At 41.9% G+C, this 25427-nt stretch overlaps 2 protein-coding genes across 4 annotated transcripts; one reads left to right on the forward strand and one right to left on the reverse strand.

Annotated features, from left to right (window-relative positions):
- Nucleotides 1-3: 3 nt before the first annotated feature.
- Nucleotides 4-16662, reverse strand: DNAJC2 (DnaJ heat shock protein family (Hsp40) member C2). Of its 3 annotated transcripts, none has more exons than XM_042779156.1 (17): nucleotides 16647-16662; nucleotides 15006-15196; nucleotides 14362-14437; nucleotides 13063-13161; nucleotides 10692-10833; nucleotides 9474-9554; nucleotides 8684-8749; nucleotides 6833-6924; nucleotides 6611-6732; nucleotides 5678-5827; nucleotides 5292-5380; nucleotides 5136-5205; nucleotides 3414-3598; nucleotides 2103-2203; nucleotides 1038-1145; nucleotides 621-775; nucleotides 4-124 (listed from the first exon to the last, which is right to left on the reverse strand). In XM_042779156.1, the coding sequence occupies exons 2-17, from the start codon at nucleotides 15036-15038 to the stop codon at nucleotides 50-52; spliced, it is 1644 nt and encodes a 547-aa protein (XP_042635090.1). In that variant the 5' UTR covers nucleotides 15039-15196; nucleotides 16647-16662; the 3' UTR covers nucleotides 4-49. The 3 variants fall into 3 exon arrangements, with proteins under 3 accessions (XP_042635090.1, XP_032912859.1, XP_032912860.1); XM_033056968.1 differs by lacking the exon at nucleotides 16647-16662 and adding an exon at nucleotides 15745-15823; XM_033056969.1 differs by lacking the exon at nucleotides 16647-16662 and adding an exon at nucleotides 15745-15813 and having other exon boundaries at nucleotides 15006-15107.
- On the forward strand, nucleotides 16099-24375 carry PSMC2 (proteasome 26S subunit, ATPase 2). Its single transcript, XM_033056977.2, has 12 exons — nucleotides 16099-16229; nucleotides 17953-17990; nucleotides 19164-19245; nucleotides 20095-20194; nucleotides 20507-20638; nucleotides 21248-21320; nucleotides 21465-21560; nucleotides 21819-21983; nucleotides 22425-22512; nucleotides 23172-23374; nucleotides 23910-24006; nucleotides 24101-24375. Exons 1-12 carry the CDS (start codon nucleotides 16160-16162, stop codon nucleotides 24256-24258), a joined length of 1302 nt encoding a protein of 433 aa, XP_032912868.1. The 5' UTR covers nucleotides 16099-16159; the 3' UTR covers nucleotides 24259-24375.
- Nucleotides 24376-25427: the final 1052 nt, after the last annotated feature.

Below are 25427 nucleotides of genomic sequence, written 5' to 3' on the forward strand. Positions count from 1 at the left end.
ATGTACAGTATTTGTATTTTTATTATAAAATAAGGATTGTCAGTAAGAGTCATTTCTTGACTTTAGTAGCATTCATCACTTGTTCTTGAGCAGCTTTCTTTGCCTTGACCATTTCCACGAGTTCCTGAGGAGGTGGGGAAAAAAGAAACTTAACTAAACATGTAACTTGTGAACAATGCTGTGGTTTTGAACACTACATATATTCACTGTGAAACACTCTAGTTCCCAACATAACGACAAATCTACATAGTTTAATACTGTAGAGCAATTTCTCTTAGAAACTAATCAATTGATGGAAGGTCAATGCTTGTGTACCAGGAACTTTACCTACAGAAAGGTAGGGATAGGATTTCACCATCTGCTAGAGCTTGCTGTCAAACTACAAGATAAATTTCCTGACACACTTTCCTGCCCAGATTGCAAAGCCACTACTTTCCCTGAGGAACATTTAGTCCTTACTTCTCTTTTGGGGTTGAGTTACCAAAAGTAAGTTCTCCATAAGGCTCTACCATTTTGCCTCTGTCAGATACTGTCTCTGGGAGGCAATGGAACAGTTAAAGTAAAGGATTCTCTCAAGACCTGGACTAGTGCCAGTCCCAGGAGGAGGAGAGGGACCTTACCTTGTATCGCTTCATGCAGTCTTTTTTTGACCGGCCGGGAACAGCTGCTGCTATTTTCTCCCATCTTTCAGGAGTATTTACTGGATAAGTCTTCAATGCTTGTTCTAAAAGTTTTTGTTCTTCTGTAGTCCAAGGGGATGAATCTAGAGGTGATCCTGTTTTACATGCAAAAATGACAGCAACAATAGGTATTTTGAAAAGAGTCTAGAAAACATGGTAAAACCTATTATAGTTGATTTAAAATCCATGCAGTTTTGGGATGTATTTTGTGTACCAGAAACCCTCAAATCTGGCACCAGAGCCTGGATCACTTACTTGCTATGAAAGTTTGTAAGCAAAGCTTGAATAATTTCTGGATTACGTTCTTCCCAAGAGACCTAGACAAGTGCACAAGAAGGGCTCCCTTTTCACCTTTACCTTCAAATCGTTCTGAGGGGGCAGCACTGTCCATCTGAGGCACCACACCATGTTCTTTTTTAAATTTGTCAAATGCTTTCTTGTTTATGTCATCTTTTTGATGAGGGTCTATGAGCAACAGACATTAAAGAGAATAATCATTGCAAGAACGTTAAAGTGAGATGTAATAATAACAACAACATTCTGTAGCAGATTAGTTACAATAATCACAAAATCACAAAACCCAATTCCTACTTTAAAACGATGGTAAGGAGGTGGGTAGATTTAAAAAACGAATCATTCAGGGTCCAATAACCTTTTTCGCAGCATGTCAGATTCTCCAACCCTTATCCTGCTCTATAGTGCTCAGAGGAATACCTGTGCCATATAATCTTATACCTGAATCTGCAACTTCACCACAATCAAGAGGGATTTATTCTCTCAAGTAAGGGCTGTGGCACAAAACTCATGCACTGTGCAGGGTATGAAGAGGCAGGAACAAAGAAAATCCAGGTGCTCCTTGTGCCACTATGGTTTGTAATGCAGAAACTTCTTGAAAATTTAGTGTTCTTTTTTTTTTCCTTCTGTAGTGAAATGCATAATTTCATTGCAATCTTATTCCAGAGCTCTCTAGGCTTCATTTTTTATATTCATTTTTGAAGAGGAGATCAACCACATTCATTTAGGTGTCTTACTCTGGTGTTGGATTCCATTAATTTTTTTAAAGTATCTCTACAGCTTCATCAGTTCCATTTATTTGAGATGCCTTCCTTTGTAGGGAGCTTTCTGAGAGGCCCATTTATGTCTTTCTGAACCCTGGCATTTCATGTGTCCCAGACATCAGAGCATCAACCTCTACACTAAGAGAGTTCCTGAGAGTTGCTTGTGAGGTGCTGACTTACAAAAGAGCCATTAGAATAGAAACACTGAATCACATAAATGCTCCTCTAAATCCTCCATCTGAGCTACATTTCTTTTGGGGCTGTACAGAGGATTTTCTCAAGAAACACATCTCCATTGAGAGAAAAGTCAGCTGTACAGAAGCAGGCAGACTATGTCATTACAAAAATAAGGTAATATAGATACCAAGCTTTTGGAGACTCTTTGCTTTATTGATGACATCTTTTGCTGTTCGTTTTATTCCACTAGTAGAGTGCAAGTTCATGTAATTGGCAATAACTTCCCACCTAAAGCAAGAACAGAAAGAATAAACTAGCATGTTACATAATACCTTACCTTCATACAAGCTACAGTCAAGCTCCTGTACACTTTATCAATTCCTGAGTAAGTTCAAATATACTTAAATACATGTATAATCTCAGAGTAGCTATTCTAGAAAGCGGTCATTCACTAACTGAAGAATTCAATCACCTTGGGTGAACATACTGGTTCCCAATACAGAAAAAGGATGGGGTAGAATGTAGGTAAGTGCAAACCTCTAATCCTCAAAATTCTGCTTAGCTGCTGCTTTCCTGAATTTCCTAAACACCTCTGTCATTAAATACTGCAGGCTGCACTGAAGGGCTGACAAGTTACTAACCCTATCTCCACTGCCCCCTAGAAGAATGCCTATACATCAGGTAAAGGAGCTTAAACAGGGGAGAGCTTTAACAGCCCGAGCCCCAAGATTATTCCTAGTGGATTCTTAGAAAACGGAAGGCAGTATGTACTTCCACACAGGATCAGACAGGAGCCTTGAGGACTGCTGAGCTGCAGAAACAGGCACTGGTATCACCTCCATGGAATATGGCAGCTATATTTTTTTTTCCGTGAACATCCAAATTTTGTAGTGGAGGTTTGAAATCTTTGTAATCCTAAATGGAAGAAAGCATTTCATTCCTGGGAAAAAGTGTGCTCCTGTTTTTGATGCTCAGCAGTAAGCTGAGTGCCAGTGCTGCTTTCTGCTTTCTGTAAATCTTAGCCTTTCCCTTTTGCCCTGGCTATCCCCTGAGGAAAGCTGTTGCACTTAACTCCTGTCTTGGGATATTTTCCTCCTACCATGTAGAGGAGACACCAGCCTCACATTCATTGTGGAGCCCCTGAGAGTAGCTCACACCCTTGTATTCCAACCCAGCTGCACCCCAGTCACTGGTGTGGCTTTGTTATCTGCTTTAAGGACTGGAGACTACCCTGGAGTAAGCCCTGTGCAAACAGGCACCCCAGCACCATCCTGGTAATGGACTGAGGCCCAGATCTAAGGGGAAACAATACAGGGCCAGAGCTAATTCCAGTGACACAGAGCGGGTACCAAGGAAAAACAAACCACTGGCTGCTCGCAAATCAAGGAAAAGGAGGATGTTTAGGAAGTCCTTATACTGACAACGTATGAAAATGTTTTATTATGCTGTTAATTAATTAAAAATTGTTAGGGCTTTTAGCACTAAACCCGTGAAGTACCTTGAGTTAGTCCCTGCTGGAAAGAGGTTCACAGCTTTAATTAACAACTGTAAATCATCCTCTGGCCAATTTTTGCTTCCCCCTCCACCGCCAGTGGTTGACTTTTCTGAACTCTTTGTTGCTTGGCGCATACGAGCTTCTGCCTCTTCTTTCTCTCGCCTTATTTGTTCATTTATTTCTTCTATCTAAAGATTGTAAATAAGCATTATTTATTTACTTACTGAATTATTGTTACATTTTACAGTGACACAACCCCCTCTCTGAACTTGCTTTGGACCTTGAATTTTGCTTCATTTCTGTTCTGTATATAAGGAAACAGAAGAGCTTATCTGTTGCAGTACTATTTCCCTTCATTCCATGTATATATTTTTAGGATTTAAAGATTAGGAGTTAATAGCAGAAATCCGTCACAGGTTCACTAGGAAATTAAATGAACACCCCCCAGAATTAAAGCAAAAGTTTTCAACCTTGTGTGAATGTCTAGGTTAACACTTGATTTAGAGGGACAGATCCACAAAAGTACTAAGACCAGTGAGGGCAATTATACGTGCATGTTGAATAAACTGATTCTCAAATCTTCCAGCCTAACTGGTATCTAAGCCTGATTATGTCAGTACAACCATAGGAACAGAGGACTTCTAAGTTAGAATGAACTCCAGATTTTAGTTACTAAGTGTGTACTCAGGATTAGATGGCCATATGTAGTTTTTTAGCGAGCTAAAAATTATTTAAGTTTAACCCACCGCACATTTTTGTGACCTGTAATCACATCTCAAGACTATGGTGTGACACATCTTTAATCATCTGCTTATGAGCGGGCCCAGTCCAATCTTGGCAATATTAGAAGAGCTGTGCACTTACAGTTGTTGGCAGGATGCCCAAAGGCAAGAGCAAGAAATCTATTTCATAAAACCTTCCTGGCAAAAGGAAAGTTACCTGATAGATAATTTTTAGTGGAATAATTTTAACAGCTAGAAAGGGGACTGCCCTGCATTTGGAACACCCTCCTGGAGAATGGAATATTGAATTCAATCCCCTGTAGAAGAGGCATTTCAGTATTAAATTGTCTGATAAGTAAACCTGCCATGGAAAAGAGTTCACAGCTGTGAATCCAAGTGGATGAGAGAAAGCATCTTACTCTTTCTGCAGGATGTAGGTTCAGCTTTTAGTTCAAATGCCTTTTCCCCAATGGCAAACATAGGCAGATGCTTGCTGAGTTTTGGTAAATTTTGGTTCCATGTGTCTTGCATTTCCCATTCCTTGGTATCCAACCTACCAGCCTTTCTAGTGCCTACAGCCTACAGCACACTTAATGAATGTCCTTTTCTGGATCTGTCCCCAAATCACAGACACTAGACTAGGATTTTTCTCATTTAACAGAATAGGTTAAGACTGCCCTCCTTCCCTCAAGGTAACTGCTATACATTGTTGGGCAGAATGAAATTCCTCTCTTTCTGTATACTGTACAAGAGGTAGGTTTTGTGTTCTCTGCAGATAAAAATTGCATATTTTTTTTCTTGGCTAGGCCTGTTAATTTGACCAGCCGTGAATTGCACAATATAAAGCGGAGCAGAGATCCCTCTGCCTGTGGACTCTGAAAATCAAGTCTTTGTGTTTTAACAAGCATGATTCCACAGCAGCTATGCTGTATCTTACTTCAATTCAGACAGGTTGATTTCACAAATTATTCTGTTATTTTGATTCAACACTCAGCATAATTACCTGTTTTACTACAGCCGCCTTTCCTCCTTCCCTTGTTGTGGATGTAAGTGCTTCATTCAAGCATTGCAGACTAAAAATAAATTATTAAGTTACAATGGAGAGCTAGTAGAAAGATGGGTATCAAAACGAGCAGAAAGCAGCAGCAGGAAGACTTACCTTGCTAGCTCAAGACGATCACAAAGCTTTTCCACCTCCTCCATCATTTTAACACAATCTGCCTCATTATCAGAAAAGTAATTCCAGTTCTGGAAGCAGAAATACACGTTCTACAACGTTCTTGAACTTTATTGTCCTATTCCTTCAGACAAAGGCTTAACACACAGCATTCTTCAGCCACTGCTGCATTTGGACCTATTTGGTCAGTTTTACTTGTAACTCATACCCATGTAAGTATGTGTTTTAGTATTTTGGTTTTTTAGTAAACCCACTTTCCATACCCATCTGCAGCCCTAAGAACAAGCAAATGTGTGATACAGTCTGATCTAAGCAAACAGTAATTTGTCTGATGTAACCTGTATTTCATTGTAATAACAGTTGCATACCTTGCATGTTGTTCTGAGCTTTTGCCTTTCTTTCTTGATTGCTTTCTTCTGTATCTCTTTTTCCTTTTTTGCTACTAATGCTTGCTGCCTAACTTCTTCTTCCTCCTTTTCTTTTGCTAACCGTGCTGCTTCTAATTCTGCTTGTCTTTGCTGCAATCAAAAGAAAAAAAAATCCAGTCATCCAATATAAAAATGTGGTGTTTCTCATTTGGGTGGAGTTGTGTTTCTATGTTTGGGGATTTAAAAATGTATAAATACTTTAATGTTTGGTTTTCCAAGAAATTTGAGGGAGATGATGAAACATACACCATTTGGCATTAAGTCAAGTACTCACTGTGAGGACCCTCAGTTTATAAACTCTGACTTCCTCTACAATGAAGATACAAAACTGTACGTAATTTCCTCTGCCTGTCTCAGGAGTATAAACTTTGTGGTCCGATATTTCTCCTCCATCATTATTGACATATTTTACAGTCTTCTAATGTCTTTTAACTTACTTTTTTGCACCTTACAGTTCCCTTTCATTCCTGTACTTTCAGAGCCATTTTTTCCAAACAGTTCATATTTATCAAGTATGTTCTGTTACCTCAAAGCATTTCATACTAACCAAACATTCACAAACCATATACACCAGGCAAGCAGACATATCCAATCTATGCACTTAATGCTTGCCTTGAAACCAGAGGAGGCATATGCAACAAAAGAACTCAAGTTTTCAAAGGTGTTTTGTTTCAGATCTGCATTCCTTGTTTCCATCTCACTCTCCAAAGGCTGCCAGCCTTGCACTGCCTGCTGCACAGGCATCAAAAACAAGACATCTTTGAACCCCTGTGTAGTTCTATCAGTAGTCTTTGGACACATCTAGAACCTGAAGCAATGCATCAGGTGTGAACAAAGCAGAGTTTTTCAACCCAAATAAAGTACTTCACTTACTTTTTCTTTTGCCTCCTGTTCTTTTCGTTTTGCTTCTACCTTTGCTTTCTTCTCTGCTTCCTTCTTTGCCTTTTCTTCCTCCTTAAATTTCTTTATCCTGGGATCACAGCTGTATGCATTGTCTGGCAGAAGAAAGGAAGCATCATGTTTCAAAGACAACCAGGAGATTTCCACAGTTAGTTAACTAATCTCTCTTTAAAGAACAGCAGTTTGTGTGCTCACCAACAAGAGTCCTAATTCTGTTCATTTCTTCTTTTTTTCTCAATGCTCTGGCAGCTCTGTTCTGCTTTTCAATCCACCTCCTTTCATCTCGACTAAAAGGGAAAGCATAGTTCAGTGCTAATGCTTTACAGTGCCACTGTTAGAAATTCATCAACAAGCTTCTTAAATAGTTTCCCCCACACAGATGTTCTGCTGTGAATGCTTCAGAAATAGACTTCAAAAAATGAAGTTGCAGGCCCTGAGCGCATGTAGAAAATGCTAAGTGTTTACATAGTTATATAAACCTGACAAACCAAGCTGCTTATCTGTCATTCTAGGGAATGAGATCATGGACTTTATTTCCAAAATGCAATCCACTGGCTTCCCTAGCTTTAAACTCAAGCAAAACAACAGAAATGCTAGCATTCGGTTTAATTAAAGGACAGCAGTATAAGCAATGCCACAATTATCTTGTTTTGCAGAATATAGTCAAGTAAATCCATCTGCACAGAAACAACACTCTATGAAGTAGCATGATACTCTGGGTAGTCATGCCAGATTCACTCCAGTAAAATACAGCTGAGGTTATAGATGGGCCAACTAAATAATCTGAAATATTTACCACTGCTGTCAAGAAAAAGGCAAATTTTTGGTGGGGGTCTACAGCCTCACCCACACAACCACACAGAGAGCAGTAGAGGGGGCAGGGAGATTGGAACTTTGTGGTACTTCAAAGCTCCTTCCAACCCAAACCACTATATACCTCAGAACAAGAAAACAATCCCCATAACTGAGAAGGAGACTAATACAAGTAGATTGAAGCTTTAAAACACAAGCAACATCACCTTTGGCAAGAAGGGGTAGCCAAGAATCATGACCATCTGAACAGCAGCTGTAATGTAGTTCTCTCTCCTAAATACAGCAGACTAGGTACCATTTGTCTAAACATCTTTGAGAAAGGACACTAATGACAGGAATGAGCAGAAAAAAAGAGCTGTGCAAATAATTCAAGATTCTTCCAATGAGAAGCCTAGAGGTTCACCTGTGTGATTTACCACAAGTACAAGTGATAGGGAATTGATTACAGTGCCATTACAGAATCTTCACAGGAGAGAACAGTGGATCTGGTGAGGCTCAAGAACTTCAATAGCAGGAAGAGGCACAAGAGAAGAGAAATGCCTAGCCACAGCCTAAACATGGCAGTTTCTAGCACAAAGCAAGCCAACCACTGAATCTAAATACAAAACTGATTTCCAGCCAAACTTGGAAGAAGAGATTCATACAATGCAAGTTATGGTCTCACAAGGATTACTAAGTGAAAGGTTTGTGTCCTGTGTAATGTGTGTTAGACTAAATGATTCGGTGCTCCAACTTGAACATTCTGTGTTTATAACTGTAGGAGGGATTTTGCAATGGCAACATGGTCTGAGTAATTCTGCAGCTATCACTACATCGACAAATACATCACTTTTATTAACATCAAGCCATCAGAACTCATCTCTCCAAATTCTAGGAAGTATCACTTTCTCAGTACAAGTTAGAGAGAGAAATGATACCTGCGTGCTCATCTACTCTGTCTTGGCTCCAGGTTCGACCTGTGCTTGGAACTGGCAGGAATTGCAAGTCTGAACTTAACACACATTTCAAAGCACCTCATATATACCTCTGTGAGGCAAGCAGGAACTACTTCAATTACATGAAAAAGCCCACAGTAAGTTCAGTTCAAGTCCATGACTGACCCCTAAGTTAGGAGAGTGGAATTCAGACTTGGCTCAGCTGCCTTTCTTCCTGTGACTTACAGTCTAAGAGAAAGTTAGAAAATCTTGCTGTATTGATCTCAGTCTCCTGTCAAAATTCTTTTCATTTACATACCATTCTGCTTTTTCTTTTTCCTCTTCATCTAAATAGGAAAACTCTCTCCAGGAATCAAAATTATACCTGAAGTAAATTTAAGAAAAAAAAAAAGTGAATGAAAAAGCAGCAAATCTGTTAAAAATCAGGTACCTTTTTTACTGTTATGTGTTTGCAGGCAACTATACTGCTGTTTACAATTTATAATACATAGTTTACAATTATACTGCACCTACAGTGATTCCACTGTGTTAAAATGCAGGATATGATTTACACCTCTCTGCACTGTGGGACATAGTCTACTTCAGGATGGCATTGGTCTTGCCCACTCGAAATGTCTACAGCTGTCTAAGCTCCCGTCACAGGCAGTGGAAATGCACTGCAGTCTGTAGAGCTCAGAGAGAAATTAATCTTTGTGTGAGCACCCATATTTAGCAGGTAAGGCAAGCCATATACATTACTGACTTTGTTGGACTAAAACCACCTTTCTTTACTAGGGGAGCTTAAACACCTACAACATCTCCACTAAAAACACAGTATAGGTGACTGACTTCCAGTCTGTGGGTCAGCTCAATTCTCAGCGACTGTGGTCAGAAATTCCCACTGCAACTGTGAATTTACAAGTGGACAGATTAGCCAGGAGAAAGCCAGCTCAGTTTGTGGAAGGCACAAACAGCTGTGGGGTAATTTTGTGACATTACAAGGCTGTGACAGCCCACAGCAAACAACCCACACCCCAAAGGGTCAGCAAGCCCTTCATATTGCATGTCTTGAACATTGTGAATAGAAACAGAGGCATCAGCTAACTTACCAAAAGGAATAGAATGCATCTACCTCCTCAAATGAGGAGTTCATGTCCCCAAGTTTAGGTACATTTTTCTTATTTGACCACCTGAAAATACATGGATAGATCCAAGAAGTAATACACATCTGATCTTCATAACATGGCATTTATTAAGCACAGAATCAAAACCCAAGGCTCTCTCCCACCAACACAGAGGGGGCACCAGGAAAGAGGAACAGAACAGCAGAGTTCCTCCTAAGTATCCTCCAAACTGAATTTTTTTGGGGGAGTTTCACCAAAAAAGCAACCTACTCCTGCCTTAGCACTCCTGCCTTGTGCCTCAAGAAGACCTGATGGAGCACAAGCTGTCTTTGTAGATATTCAAATCTGCATGCACATTCTTCTGGTAGAGGAACTTACAGAAAGTGGATAAAAAGTGCTCTGTGAATAACTCAGCTCTGTGGTAGGGTATAGGAAGTCTCCCACACATTCTAGTGGAGTACAAGGGAATAATGCACACTCTGCCTCTATTGCATTTTTTCTAGGGAAATCTTCCACAGGCTCTAGAATTTGTTGTTCCATGACACAGCATCCATTTCCATTGCAGAGAATGGAAAAACCTCATCTGACAACCACAGATCAAGGTCTGAAGTCTATGGAATACTTGATAGATTCAGTAAGACTACTTTAAATAATAATTGTTCAGAATGTTGTAAAGTGCCTCATGCAATTAAGCACTTTAATAAAGGGAAACGTTGACAGGTTTCTATTGTGACAACCTTAATACTAAGTTAATTGTCAACCATGAATCAAATGCAGAAAAAGTCCAAAATGTAAGAGAGAACCACCAAATATTGATAGTTACAATTATCTCCTCTTTTAACCGGCAAAATCGTGACTGCAACTACTGTCCTCTGTTAATGTCTCACTCACAGAAAAAAAGAATTTTAAAAAGGAATTTTTAGTCAGCAGCAGACAAACATTTGGCATTGTAAGTAATTTGAGTTGTACAAAAAGGTCAATAGGTAACACAAACAAAGAACTTTTAAAATAACATGGGTCAAAATCAATGCCATCAATGTGAAAGTTCAGATTATTTTAAAACTAAATAAAAAATAATTGCAACTATTTTAGTTGTATTACATTTCTAGCAAATAAATACATCTCTTGTTACAAACACAATGTCAAAAGAGTTTGCAAATGCTGATTCTCCAGCAACAGCAGAGGTAGTCAGATATAGCTTACCTGGCATTTCTTTCAAAAACTGGTGAGAAAACTTCAAAAAAATTTTCTTTTGCTTCACTTTTGGAAGGTACAGAGTTATCAAAAGTTGGATCTATGCTGTTAAATGCTCGTCGTTTCACAGGATCAGATAGTATTTCATAAGCTGAAAGTTACAAGACATAAGGTTGTAAATGTTTAAAAAGATGTTCTCAGATCTGTGTTTGATCTATTTGTAGTGTTCTGTTCAGCTTGATATTTAATTATTTTAGTGACACCGAAAAGTGTTGCTGTCTATTCCTGTTAAACTAAGTGGGAGGGAAACATTTATGAAAAAGAACACATTTAACTATTAAGATGTAACAAAAAAGATAGTATTTCATTTCATAGCAGTAAATTTTGTTCAGACACTGGGAGTTTGGGCATGACATCTTCACACTTTTATCCTACACCAGATCCTTGCAGATAAACTGACACAATGGTGTACTAAAGGCAGTCCCTGAAATGTGTTGTCAGAATGGGCAAGAACAGGTACCATTCATTAGAATTTTTGCAGGTCATGATGAAGTTGTACTGAGTCTTGGATGGAATATAGAATTCCACACAAACTCTCCAAAACATGCAAACACTCCCTGTTTTCCTGTTCTGACATCCCTGCAGCTGGGAAGCATCACATTATTAATCTTATATTCCAGAAATCCTACAAACTATAGCTTCAGTACTCTTACTTTTTTCTCAATGAACTGTGGAGTTTTACAAGGATCCCTATTTTTCAGTGAGAATGAAATGTCAAAGGAATCAAATTTGTGCTGCAATCATTCATGGACTTCTCTGCCTGCACCCCTGCCAGAGGACACTGCCTATGAAGGTTGGATGTAGGAGGTGATAGCCTGGAGGAGAGCTTGGTGCTCCACAGTTCTGTAAACTGATCTCACTGCACATGTCAGTGGGGAGAGGAAGGAATGACAGTGGTCACTAGTCAGCTGCTGTCTGCCAGCCTGCCGTTTCCCTCTGGGAAAGGGCTTCACCAACACTCCAAATGATCCCAATCATCCTGCCCCAGTAACCCTCATACCATCTTCCTGATGCAGGAAATTCTGTGCACATCCATCAGTTCCTCTTCCATTTAAGAGACGTCCCTTCCACTTACAGATCCGCAGTTCTACTCCTGCACACTCAGCTCCCCTGGCTCCGTATCTCTGACACATTCTTTTGTCACAACAAGTTCTGAATCCAACCTATGTTCTCCCACCTTTCCAAGTTTCTTCTCCCTGTTTCACTACTGTTTGCTCCTACTCCAGGTCCCCCTTTCCTACAATTCCATTTTAGTATTTCCTTCCTCCAAAATGCTGCCTGGAAGCATTATTCCTTTTCTCTCCTGCTTTGTGCTTTCCTTTCTGCTTACCCCCAAACTTGGATTGTAAGCAGTTAAGAGGGAAGATTCTATGATATTTTGCTCCATACAGGTAGAACACAGAGCATATTCCTGAATTCATGTGCAGGTAGTTTTCATCATAGATACCTGACAGGACAGCAACAGAAAAACTATTTCCTTTGGCAGCCTTCTCCTTCTGACAATTCCAAAGGAGGCTGAAAACATTAGTTTGTCTTACTTATCTCACACTAACTAGTGTGTATAAGAAGACATACAGAGAAGGATGTCTAGAAACACAAATTCCAGGATTTCCTCCTGCTTCAACCTTATTGAGTGAAAATAATTTGTTTAAAATAAATGAAAAAGCCAAGCTCTCAAGCAGTTATGGCAACGTGAGTCATACACCTAAAACAGCCCCTATGGCTTTGGAATTGGTCAGCAGTGGTGTTCTGGGTCATAGAATCATTAAAGTTGGAAAAGACCTCTAAAATCAGAGTCCAGCCATTAATCCTGCACTGCCAAGTCCACCACTACAGGCAAGAGGGAAATGTTACTCAACTGAGTTCACTTGCTCATCTGTGGGCAAAAATGAGCAGCTGCAGAAACTGATGACCTGGATCAAATCAACACATGTTCTGTTGTAAGAGCAAGCACATTAGAATTCAGATTTTACAACTGCTGGTGGTGCCTGTGGGGAATTGCTCCACGGCTCACTAATTTATCCCAGGTATGGGGCCACCTCCAGAGGCTCATCTGTGTGTGCACTGCTACAAGTGTCACATTTGTCACCAGCTGGCACAGCAGCCAAACGTCTGTCAGGTGCATTCCCATCCTGCTTCTACCCACTGGGAAGTTACACCTAATGTGATCTATTGATCCAGTTTTCTAAAACGGAAAATGAACTTCTCCAGCTGTTTAGTCATTAACAATTCCTTTAAAATCTTAATGAAGCACAACAAATACATTTCTGATGATCAAGTAGATTGAGAGAGTATCCAACAAACAAGAGCTATTGCTTACCTTTAGTTATGCAGGTAAAATAATCATTATCACCTTCTCCTATCTGTTCCCCTGAAGCTTTTCGCTTGTCTGGATGATGTTTCAAAACCATGGATTTATCTAACACATAAATGCATTACAGTTAGAAATGCTTCATCAGAAACAGTTTTGAACTACAAAGTAATAAAGTAATTCCAACTGGCATTTCTCTAATTTGAAACTTAAATAAAAATACAAACCAAACAGTCAGACCTGGCAGAAAACAGAAGTTAATGAATTTTCTTTGATTTAACACTATAGTTAGAATTAACATTATTTCATCTTTGCTGGGACATAAAATAACCACAACTCAAGAACTCTATTCTCTATTCCATCTCAACATCTGAAGAAGTCTCTGAAGCTTATTCTACTATTATGCCTAGCAAAGTGCTTTAGCATCTTTAAGTGTACAGTTAGCTTCATAACTGGAAAAATAAAAATAATTAATGTAATTTTAGTTATTTCTAATGAAAACCAAAATAGTTTAGATAAAATAAAGATTTATTCTGTCCTTTTGCTGAAGTTCTGAACATGACCAAAGTGAAATTTAGCAAGCAAACTACAGCCTGTGAATGCTGCTGCATCTCCCCATGGCAAACACTGAGGAGACACACAAGACTTTGGGTTAAATTCTCCCTCTACTCAGGCCTTGAATCCTAAGGCAGATACAGAATACTGAAGGTGTACCAAGAACCTTCTTGGTGTTTAAAAGGTAAAACCAGATTTTAGACCAACTTCTTTGCCAAAAGATCTTGCCATATTGCCTTACAATGCACACTGTACCTTCTTGGTTCTCTCTAAAAATACCAGAGAGAAGATGCCATAAAGCAGTTACAGCAACCTGATTCCTGAGAAACAAGCCAAAATCCTTCTTAGAAACAGGAAAGCACAGTACACACAGGTGGGAAAGACACATCTCTACAGCACCATGGAATAAGTGAGTGTTGTCAGGGTCCTAAAGAGAGAGGCTCTGGTTCTTGCTCAGAATATCAGTGAGACCACTGACCACCACCAGAACAGGTGCTGCTTCTATTCTGTAGCAGAAAAAAAAAAATAAACCCGCAGGCCATAAAGCAGAAATGAGAATTTTTTTTATTTCCTAGCTTTAGGCCTCTGGATTTCACAGCTGTGATAAGAATTTAAGAGGCTGATAAGCAACACAAATCACTCTTTTAGGCCTGGGAAACATTAAAAACCTTCACAACGTGCAGGTATTTTCACTGGAAACCAGTTGTGTACATCTGGAAAAAAAAGTTATGCTTATGAGGGAGAGGTACTTACGAGCTGCTTTGATTTGTTTCTGAGTAGCCCTGTAGCGTATATTTCCCAGTCCAAGAACTGCATAATGGTCTTGATTCTGAGAGAAAAGAACCATAAACCCTAATAAACACTCATAAATACAACCTAAAACATCACAACACATGCATAAAATCAGTTTTTCTCCCCATCTCCTAAAGGCACAAAAATTCTTCCCTCTCTCAATAAACATTGGGAAAAGACTATAGGAACAACTGTCATAAATTATTGAATAATTACAGAATAACTGAATACCAATAAATTAAGCCACTGTCATAGAAATCAAAGAAATTTAATCTAAATTAGATTGAAGCACTAGAAAATCTAGTTATTGGAAATTTGAATTGCTGTTGTTAATATTAAGAGTGCCAATGTAACACCAGAATAAAGGAGATGTTGACAGGGAGCAGAGATGCTTAATACTTTCAGGCAGTAAAACAGAAAGCCACAGCTCAAAACAAAGATTTTATCTTGATGTGTTTGCCTTCAAACACCAGATATTACAGTAAGGGACACAAACTGATTCAGATGGGTGTAGGAGGGGAAGAGGAGGAGATCTTTAGCACCTGGCATGGTAAATAACCTTGACAGGTAAAACTAGTTAACAGTAACCCATACTGACTAAATACCTTCCAGTCCTTTGGATCAAGGGTCTTTAACATAGGATATTCCTCAAGCTGCAGTTCTTCATCCCCTGATTCTTCAGAAAGTTCCTTCTCATCTTCTAGCTCCTGGAAAGAGGCAGAAACGTTTATGTTTCTCCTCTTAATAAATGCTTCAAACCATCTTCCCACAGGTTCCACTTGACAGAGTACTGACGCTATAAGCAAAAACATAAAAGCAACTTCACCTTTTGTGGTTTACTTTTAAAAAAAAAAAATTAATCCCATCAAAACCCGCAAAAAGTACAGCATCACACAAGGTTACAGATCGCTAAATCTTCTCTTTGGCTCCACATACACCAGAGTGCACGAACCAGCACTTGTGCCCATGAGACGGGACCTCCCAACGCTTCGCCGTGCTCTCACATCTGGAAAGGTGCTTCCAACTTAAAGGAGCGCACGTGTCAAACGATATTAAACACAGTCCTATCGGCAACGGAGGAGGCAATCACGGCAGCGATATTAAATTTGGATTGATCTTCCCCGCGTTCCCGCTCCCCCTTCCCAGGCCACTCCCTCCGGCAGCGAACCCAGACTTGTTGCTCGCACACGGGCTCAAACGATGCCGGCGAAGGCACAGCACGCGAGACGGAGACAATTAAAGTCAAATAAACAGGAAAGTTCTTCGAGACCGGCCGATTTCCCAGCTCCAGCGCCCGAGGGGCGGCCTCTCCCCGGGCAGGCCCCGGCGGCCCGCGGTACCTACCGGCCGAGAGCGGCCTGGTGACGGCCGAGCGCTGCCCGTCCCGCGCGGGGCCGCGCAGCAGCGCCATGGCCGCGGCCTGCGCCTGCCGCGGCACCGGCGCGTGCGGCGCCCACAGCGCTTCCGGGGCGGCGGCGGCGTGCGGCGCCATAAGCGGCCCGGCCGGCCCTGCCCGGGATCCGCGGGCCCCGCCGCGCCCTCGTCGCCCCCTCGCTGCTCCTGCGGCCGGAGCGGCTCCCGCGGGGCGGCACCGGCGGCGCTGCCCAGGGCCGCGGGATGAACCGGCGGCGCCGCGCGGAACTCCCAGCGGCGGCCGCGGCGCCGGGGGGAAAGGAGTTGCCTGCGCACGGGCCGCGGTGCACCCTGGTTTGTGTTCCGGGCGGAAGCGGCGCGGTGCTGCGTAAGGCGGGGGGGCGCGATGCCGGATTACCTGGGAGCAGACCAGAGGAAAACCAAGGAGGAGGAGAAGGAGGATAAACCCATCCGCGGTGAGGGGCGATGGCGAGGACACTTTCCGAGCAGTGCCCGGGGCGGGAGTGGGGCGGTGCCGCCGGCGGCCATGTCGGTGCCGGGAGCGGCGGAGCTGGTGGAGCGGCGGGGGGAAAAGGACTAAAAATGATTAAAAACGTCTCTAATGTGCGCTTTGGTGCTGTGGCCGCCGCCCCGGGAGTGTCCCCCGACCCGGAGCCCGGGCTCGGGCGGTGCTGCCGCCGTCGGGGAGGGGAGGGGAGCGGGGCCGGCCGGGCCTAGGCTGAGCTCTGAGGGGCTGAGCGGGCCGTGGTGGGGGACGGCGCGGCTGGAAGGGACCCTCCGCATTTTAAATCTGGTTCGTTTACAAAATGTTCCCAAAATGTCGAATTTCCTCATCGTAAGAGAAAAACCGTCTTTTGTGGTTTAATACTTACTTTTATACTTAAAATATCCAACAAAACGGGGTACAATAATGCTCCACCTCTCTGAAAGGAGGGGGTGGTGAGGTGGGGGCTGCACGTTTCTGCCGTGCCCGCAGTGAGAGAAGTCGAGCAAGTGGCCTAAAGGTGGGGAGACTCAGATTAGATATTAGAAAAAACACCTCGCAGTTCGGGTGGTCGGGCACTGGAATAGGATGCCCTGGGAGGTGGAGTCATCATCCCTGGAGGAGTTCAAGAGGCGTCTGCATCTGTCGCTGGGCGATGTGGTTTCGAGGTTACAGGGACAGGGCTGGTTGGATCATTAAAATCTCTTCCAACCTTGATGAGTCCATGATAATTTTTTTCTCTTGCTGGGGCGAGCACCGCAGAGCTGCTCGTGTGCTGCCGCTTTCATTCGGAATTCCGGGGAAGCAGGAGAGGGAAGGCAGCAGAGGTTTCCGAGGATACCGGCACACTGTGGAAGTTGCCGGTTGCCCCTCATGTTTTAACTTCTTGTGGCTTTTTATTTCGTGTTAGTAAATATTTAATAAAGCATCTCGAAGCACAAGCAGTACAAAATGTAATCAGTGATGGACTTTGAACTGTTCCCATTCAAGAAAGATTTCTAAATTATAGCAACAGAGTGTTCAGTAGCTATAAAAAAACAATCAATGGGGTGGTAAAAATAGGAAAGAAATACGTATCAACACAGGTGTTCAGAATCCTGTGTAACACATGCTGCACCCAGATCACCAGTGCTGTGGGTTTGGGTTCCATCTGTCTTAAAAAGAGTGGAATTAGACAAGAGAGGAAATGGGGATGGAAAGGGAGAGCGGGTATTGAAAGTCTGTTAAATGGCAAGTGAGGTGAGAGTGGTGTAGCAGAGTTGTAGTTTTCTTAGTTGATGGAGAGGGGTCACTGGAGCTGCCTCTGTGCAGAGCCTTTGCTGGTAGAGAGTGCTGACAGTTTTTCATTGATGCTTTCTTGAACATCTAGAAACAAAAAGTTAAAAAGATGAAGTTGTGATATCTTCCATCCCTTTTTGAAAAGTCATAGGCTGGGAAACTACTCTGAGTGAAGCAGAGTTGAAGTGGCTTGCTTGCTATGAGCTCTGAGGGGTGCAGGTTTTTGGGCTGATGAAAGGAGCTGGAGACCCTGTTTTATTTTTCTTCTTTATCTGATCCTTTTCCTTCCACTTTGGTTCAGTGAAAAGTGGAAACTCAATCTCTCCAACATACATGTTTTGATCTTTTAGAAACAGAATAATACTGCTGGCTTTGTTTTCAGAAATGGAAGCTAAATCTCTCCTGTCTTGTTTCAGCTCTTGATGAAGGAGATATTGCCTTGCTGAAAACATATGTAAGTAGCACACACATGTGGGAGTGTTAAATACACAAAGCAGTTCCTGTGGGGAATGCAGTGCAGGAGTGGAGGGGTGTGCACTTAGCAATACAGAGAGTAGAGAGTAACTCTGCTTCTCCTAGTGTTTTTCTCTCCTGCCAAAATCTTCCCTCCCTTTTCACCTTCCAGTGAGAAGGCTGCAACCTGCAACACTAAAAATAATCTTGGGTTTGTTAACTTGGAAGTAATTAAGGGTTTGTTTCTCTGTTTTTGTTTTTTATCTCATCACTGATTGCCATAGGGGTCTAATAGCCAGGGCTTTACTAGGGCTTTTTCACTGGTCAGTTTTCTTGGTTTATACGAAAAATAATGTTAAGACTCTTCCTGCCACCACATTGAGTTGCTTTTAGCCATCATGTTAAAAGAACATAATGTTGGGAGGTACCTTCCACAGAAAATAAGGCTTAAAATGCTTTTGATTTCCCTTTCTATTGGGAAGTACACTGGGTCTGCAGAAGAACTTTTGAAAGATGAAACTTGCAGCTTAGGTATGTTTGGCAGAAGTCTGAACTTTGTTGACATCAAGACTCCTTTACAAAGGTCTAAAATACAGCCTGTACCTACTCTAGCTTATTGGTTTTTGCCAGTGGTCTACAGAGGAGATATTGTAAAGCAAATCCAGGTCTGAGTCCACCAGTGTTAGGCAGATCTGGGTCAAAAAAAGCATTTTATCCCAAGTAAGAATTCTGATTTGCCCCTTGATCCTTCTGCTGTCCTCTGTGGATGATGGAAGGGTTGGGTAAGGCAGTTAAAGCACTTGTACGGATGGTTTTCAGAAAGTGTATTCAGAATTCTCTGTATATATGATTTTACTAAGTATTTTTTGTACTTTAGGAGAAATAGTTTGAAAAAATAAGGCTGAACAGGTTTAAAAGAAAAACAAATAATTAAAGTTTACAAACGTGGAAAATTTCCACCTTGCCAGTTGGTCAGCTGTGTGTAGCTGCACTTCACTTTTGCAAACAGAAATATTGTTATTGGAAGTTAATTCTGTCTTTTTTGGCTGTCATCAATGGTTGGCTGTTGTACCAAGACCGTCTGTTGAACATCTTGATGCGCAGCAGCTCTTGTCATTTTTTCCTAAACATGAGATAATTTGACTGAGGCAATTACATGATATTCCTTTTCCAGGGCCAGAGCACGTACTCAAGGCAGATCAAGCAAGTAGAAGATGATATTCAACAACTGCTTAAGAAAATCAATGAGCTCACTGGTATGTTTTTGTTGTAGAAAGGTTTCAATAGAAGAGCCACAGATACCAAAACTAGTGTTGTAAGAAGTTAATTTCCAATAGCTTCTGCATTGCTTTTGTTATTTTTCTCAAAAGATCCCTGTTCTTTATTTGGTAGCATGAGATTTTTGTTTGTTAGATGATTTTTTTTCTGTGCATCTGATTTTGTAATTCTGTACTTTAACACATTTTTAATTAAAACTGGTTTTAATTGGTGATGGTTTTTATATGTAATGGTGGCATGGAACAAATGCCCCTTTCTGACACCAGATAATGAAGTAGTAATAACAATTTGTTTCCTAATTTTTCTTTCACTCATTTTTTCCCTGTTGCTAATCCTGCAGTGGCTCTCAGTTCTCCCAGAAACACCACAATTTGTCTTGTTAAATAATTTGATTCTTTTAAATACATCATGGAGATGATACTTGTTGTATGCATGTTTTGGAAGATTTATGGGGTTTTTCATCTGTGTGGATCCCTTAGTTTCTGATACTTTGCACTGGAGCTCAGTGAAAGCACTGGAGAGTTTCACTCCTTTAGTGTAATGTAGGTATCAGCTATCAGTGCTCTGTCCTGCTGTAATCATCCCCTCAATACAAAATGGTCTGAGAGGCTGGCCAGGCTGGGATTTGAATGTTCAGCTGGCACAGTCACGTAGGGTCTGTCCTAAGGAAACTTGTTCTTTAGGAAATCTATCAAAAACATGTGTGTGCATTGTTTTGGAGGTCTCTCAAAACTTCCTGCAGGGTTATCTCTAAGGTTTTGGTGTGGGAAGGATGGCTGACATCCCAGTTAGCTGCTTCCTCCTCAGCTTGTTTGTGCTGCACACAGGGATCAAGGAATCCGACACTGGCTTGGCTCCTCCTGCCCTTTGGGATCTGGCTGCAGATAAACAAACTCTCCAAAGTGAGCAACCATTGCAAGTTGCAAGGTGGGAGCACTCTTACCCTTCCAGTAGAGCTCTATTCTGTTAAAAATCTGATTTATAGCTTATGTGTGAATTTTAAAATTAAAGCTCATGTTGTGCATGTTGAAAGGGCTTTTTACCACTGAATCATAAAGGAACTGTGATTATGTGTGATGTATTTCATACTTGTACTTATTCCTGCAGTCATTGTATGATGCTGTAATGGTGTAATCACAAGTACAACAGGTGTTTTGGTGTATTTGGAAAATGTGACTCTTGATGCTTATGCAGATAGCAGTTTGTCTGCCTGGAGGTGCAATTGTGTTTGTGTGTTAGGTGCACAAAGATCATCAATGCAGACTCCGAGGATCCCAAGTACATTATCAATGTCAAGCAATTTGCCAAGTTCGTGGTGGATCTCAGTGACCAGGTGGCACCTACTGACATAGAAGAAGGCATGAGAGTTGGGTATGCAAAGTCTTTGTGTTCTTGTGAGTCCTGCAGAAGAAACTTTCTCTGAGTTGTCTTGTGTTGTAGTTTGACAGGTCAGCAAGCACTCATTTCCAATTTTTGCAGTGGTTGAAGTTACACCGCTGCTGTCTTTCTCTTGGATGACCTGTATGCTCTGCTGGAATCTTGTTTTGATGTTATTTTGACAAAAATTGACAAAACCCATGTGTCATTGGACAGAAACCTTTCAGTTTGGGCCCCAACAGTCCCAGCTTTCAGGGAGCTCCTCCTTCGGCACTCTGCGGTTGCACTCAGGGCAGCCAGGAAATGTTCACTAGGGATGTAAAACCTGTTCCTTTAAGAGTCAGTACCTTGCTAGTTTGCTCTGTGGGATATTTTGAAATGTAGTTTTCAAAATACTTCGGAATTCATAGTTTTGGAAACCTTAAAATTTTCTGCAGAAAGAATTCCAGTATCTACCCTATCTGACTATTAGCTTTCAGGGCTGGGCTCTCTTGATGCCAGAAGAAAGAGCAGTTCAAGAATTCAGCTTCTCATTTCCAGAGTTGTTTCTACATAACACTTTACTTAACCAGTGGTAAAATAATATTTATGCTTCCTCACCAGGGTGGACAGAAACAAGTACCAAATCCATATCCCCTTGCCTCCGAAGATTGATCCCACAGTCACCATGATGCAAGTGAGAGTTGCCTTTACTTACTTTGATGTGGCTTTATCTTGTAATTGTGATTCCTTTCACTGGATTTTGTTGTGGGCTGTTGAAAGCCCGTAGAGACTTGCAGCACCAGGCTGGTAACTGCTCACTTACCTCTTTGTTGTGCAGGTAGAAGAAAAACCTGATGTCACTTACAGTGATGTTGGTGGCTGTAAAGAGCAGATTGAAAAGCTGAGAGAGGTGGTTGAAACCCCTCTGCTTCATGTAAGTAGCCTCCAGATTGAAGCTTCTATTATCTTGGGAGTATTCTGGTCATCTGTTAGCATCTGAAAAAGCAAGAAAAGACAGTGTCACTGAGTGTAAACAGCTTAATGAAAGGAAGTCAGGTTTTACCAGGTGAAATTCAGCCCAGCCTCATTTACATTGCTCTGCAGTCATGATTTCCTTAATTTGCATATATGCTTTGATGCACATAATCTTTAATTTGCACATAACCTTGCCTTCTGGCTCTCTTTGTTACAGCCTGAAAGATTTGTGAACCTTGGAATTGAACCTCCCAAAGGAGTGCTTTTGTTTGGGCCACCTGGCACAGGCAAAACCCTCTGTGCCCGTGCTGTGGCTAACAGGACTGATGCCTGCTTCATCAGAGTGATTGGATCTGAGCTGGTGCAGAAATATGTGGGAGAGGTAAGAGCAGGTGCTTGATGGAGTGTGGAGGGGTTTGCAGATTTCCCTTGTGGGTACCAGACACAGTGGGGGCAAGGCATGGATGTACTTGGAAGCTGCAGATGCAGGGGGCAGGAGCTGTCACACAAATCACTGCAGGTCAGGCAATGGTGACAGCTTTGCTGTCACTGATGAGAGGGATTTTGCCACTTATTTTTTCAGTTGGCCTTGAGGTAAATGACTTCATCTGTACTGCTGAGTTTAAGAGCAGTAATTTTTCTCTCCTTTATAAATTGCTTTAAGCTTTATACTTGTCCCATTATACACGTGAGCAAATAAAAAGTGTTTTCCCATTGGAAACTTAGAAGTATTTGGAAGCCTGAAAAGTTTGATTTTGATAGTTTTCCTTTAATGTGCTTCAAATCTCTAACAAAGTCTTGTTTTTTTTTTTTTTGCTTTCAGGGAGCTCGAATGGTTCGTGAACTCTTTGAAATGGCCAGAACTAAAAAAGCTTGCCTTATATTCTTTGATGAGATTGATGCCATTGGAGGTATGTTTGTAGTGGCTACAGTTCTAATCCCGTTTGAGAGCTTCCAGATTTTCTTGTAGTTCTGTATCTGAATTGCTGTATTTCAAGGAAAGTGCTTGTAAATACTGAGTTAGCAAAACTGGTGCCAGCACACCCTGTGTCCAGGAAGCTGTCAGGAAGTGGTTTATATAGCCTAGATGGGAAGCCATTTTTGCACATTTGAAACACCCAGATTATTTGAACTTTAGTGAGGAATCTCTGTATTTTGTTTGCAAAAATGTATTGTTACCTTAAACCCCCTTCAGCCTTTGGACAACATTTCACATCTTTATTACTTCCTGAACATATTCTTTTTTCTTAAAAGAAAGTGCTTAGGTCCTTTGAAAGTAAAACAGTTTTTACATGTATAGGGGAGAAGGATGACTTTGGTTGAGGGAGGGACAAAGCAAACAAACTACATGGGTAAACTCCAGCAGCTTGGCCAGTTAGGTAGGGAAATGGAGGCCCTTTTGCAGTAAGGAACTTTGTAACTCATCACACCTTTTAAACTCATCACAAATACTGGTATGCACTTAAGAATCATTTCCCCAGGTGTCCTTTGTTGCAGCCACTGTGACACCTCTGTCTCCATGGCCTGGAACTGCCTCTCCCTCTGTGAAACTCCTGTGTCTCCTCTCCAGGTGCTCGTTTTGATGATGGGGCTGGAGGTGACAACGAGGTGCAGCGCACCATGCTGGAGCTCATCAACCAGCTGGATGGGTTTGACCCCCGGGGCAACATCAAAGTGCTGATGGCCACAAACAGACCTGACACTCTGGACCCAGCACTGATGAGGCCTGGCAGGCTGGACAGGAAGATAGAGTTCAGCCTGCCTGATCTTGAGGTGAGAACTCTTTATTTCACTGCCAAGTGTGCTCAGATGGCAGAGTGTTTCTTCAGTTGGGGCATCATTGTTTGGAAGTTTGAGAATCAGCAAATGCATCACTGTGAAACTCCATGGAAATATGGAGGGTTAAAGATGTGCCAAAGGTTTCCCCACATAGCACAGATTCCATCCTGGCCAAGAAGCAGCTTGCAAGAAGTAGTAAGTAGCTGTAATCACTGTACGTTCCTGCCTCAACAGAGAAAAAAAATCCTTTAACCAGATCCATAGTTTAGTGCAGAAGATGGAATATGTTTTGTTTGGCTCTTTTAAGAGACATTTCTTGAGGTACTTCTGTGATGAAAGCCCTTTTTAAAGTTATTTTCTTACTTTAGTGTCATGGGCACTTGGACTTTCAATTCCAGACATGGGAAGCCATAGTGGGGTAGCAAATATAAGATGTATTTTCCATTTGCATGTAGTGTGGACACAGCTGCAGGCTGGAGTCATCACCTCTTTCATGCTGTGAACACCTCTCCTCCTCCCTTCCCTTCAGGGACGAACTCACATCTTCAAGATCCACGCTCGTTCCATGAGTGTGGAGAGGGACATCAGGTTTGAGCTGCTGGCTCGGCTGTGTCCTAACAGCACAGGTAAGCTGCGTGTATTTATTTCTTTACTTGCACAGCTCTATGTGTGCTCTGTGTCCCTGGGCAGTCGGTGTTGAGTTATCCCTGTCTCTCCCAGGCGCTGAGATCCGCAGTGTCTGCACGGAGGCAGGAATGTTTGCGATCCGAGCGCGCCGGAAGATCGCCACCGAGAAGGATTTCCTGGAGGCAGTGAACAAAGTCATCAAATCGTACGCCAAATTCAGCGCTACCCCGCGCTACATGACCTACAACTAACACCTGGGAACGTGCTTCTGTTCTTCCCCCGAAACTTTCTGTGGAACAGAAATCAAAGTGTAGTGATTCATGTTTTGTTCTTGGAAGTTAGAAATAAATGGAGTGTTCCAAACAGTAGCTGTTTGTTCATTGTGAGTATTTTACTCCAGTGGACTGTTGCTGCCATAGGGAAAAGATCTCAGGTTACAGCAGCACAGCCTAAGCCACAGATAATTTAAAATCAGATACCTGGGCAATGGCAGACATCCTAAGTTTAGATCTCTGGTCACCATCTATACCCCAAAACTTTAAATCTGAGCCATAGAGGTGCTGGAAGACCCCAGAGTGACTCCAGTACTGGTTTCTGGATGTGCTGAGAAATGCTTGTCCCAAGGAAACACAAGAGCTGCCATAGGAGGGCATGTCTGGTGGTCTGAGTCATTGTCCAGCTTAGGGAAAACATGAAAGGATGTCTTTTTCCCTCCCTTGGTGAATGTTCTGGTACCATCACAACTTGCTTTTTTATCTTCAGTGTTTTTTCTATCCCTGTTGCTGAGATTCTTTCTTGTATCTTACAAAATAGTAAATGGGTCAAGGAGGAGGAAGGTGTGACTTCTTAGTGCTAAGGGATGGAAAATTCCTTTTCCCTGATCCTGCTGTGAAGTTTGACATCAGTCTGGTAGCGAGCACTTTGATCCCTTGTGTGACTTGTCTGAGATGCTGCTGCACACAGGATGACCCTGACAGGGTCCTGGTGCTCCATAACTGAGCAGGGGCTGGGAGTTGGCCACAGGCAGCCTTGAAAAGTTAATCCTCATTCATCTGACATGTTCCTGTAGAGCTGGGTGTGCTAAAAAGAAAAACCAAAAGCCTTCCATTTTCCTTTTATTTCAAGTGTTGTATTAAAGTAGTTTCAGGGGAAGAGGTGGAAGAGCTTAAAGAAATAGCTGAGGGAAAAAAAATGCTTTTGGGAACTGCTTTATCTTGGAAGTGGGAGAAGTTTTATTGTCAGTTGTAGCAAAATGAGACCCATCATTTTATCAAGCTTAAATTATGAGGTCACTTTTATTTTTCTTTTCAAAAAAGGAAATGCGTACAATAGGGAGAGTAGGCAGCCATGGACCGGGTTAGGTTTGTGGCTGGTGTCATTGTCTTGATATGGAAACTTGGGCAATCTCAATACTTGTGTG

Source organism: Catharus ustulatus, chromosome 4 (assembly GCF_009819885.2).
Source record: "Catharus ustulatus isolate bCatUst1 chromosome 4, bCatUst1.pri.v2, whole genome shotgun sequence".
NCBI classification, from domain to species: domain Eukaryota; kingdom Metazoa; phylum Chordata; class Aves; order Passeriformes; family Turdidae; genus Catharus; species Catharus ustulatus.

Coding starts and splice junctions, on each gene's coding strand:
- DNAJC2 (XM_033056968.1), bottom strand. CDS start 15,811: ATGGCGCTGCTGCGCGGCCCCGCGCGGGACGGGCAGCGCTCGGCCGTC. Junction 10,834..13,062: donor TTTTACCTGCATAACTAAAG/GTAAGCAATAGC, acceptor TGTAACTTTCAG/CTTATGAAATACTATCTGAT. Junction 1,146..2,102: donor AAAGAGTCTCCAAAAGCTTG/GTATCTATATTA, acceptor TGTTGCTCATAG/ACCCTCATCAAAAAGATGAC.
- PSMC2 (XM_033056977.2), top strand. CDS start 16,160: ATGCCGGATTACCTGGGAGCAGACCAGAGGAAAACCAAGGAGGAGGAG. Junction 19,246..20,094: donor GAAAATCAATGAGCTCACTG/GTATGTTTTTGT, acceptor TGCTGCACACAG/GGATCAAGGAATCCGACACT. Junction 21,321..21,464: donor CCACAGTCACCATGATGCAA/GTGAGAGTTGCC, acceptor TTTGTTGTGCAG/GTAGAAGAAAAACCTGATGT.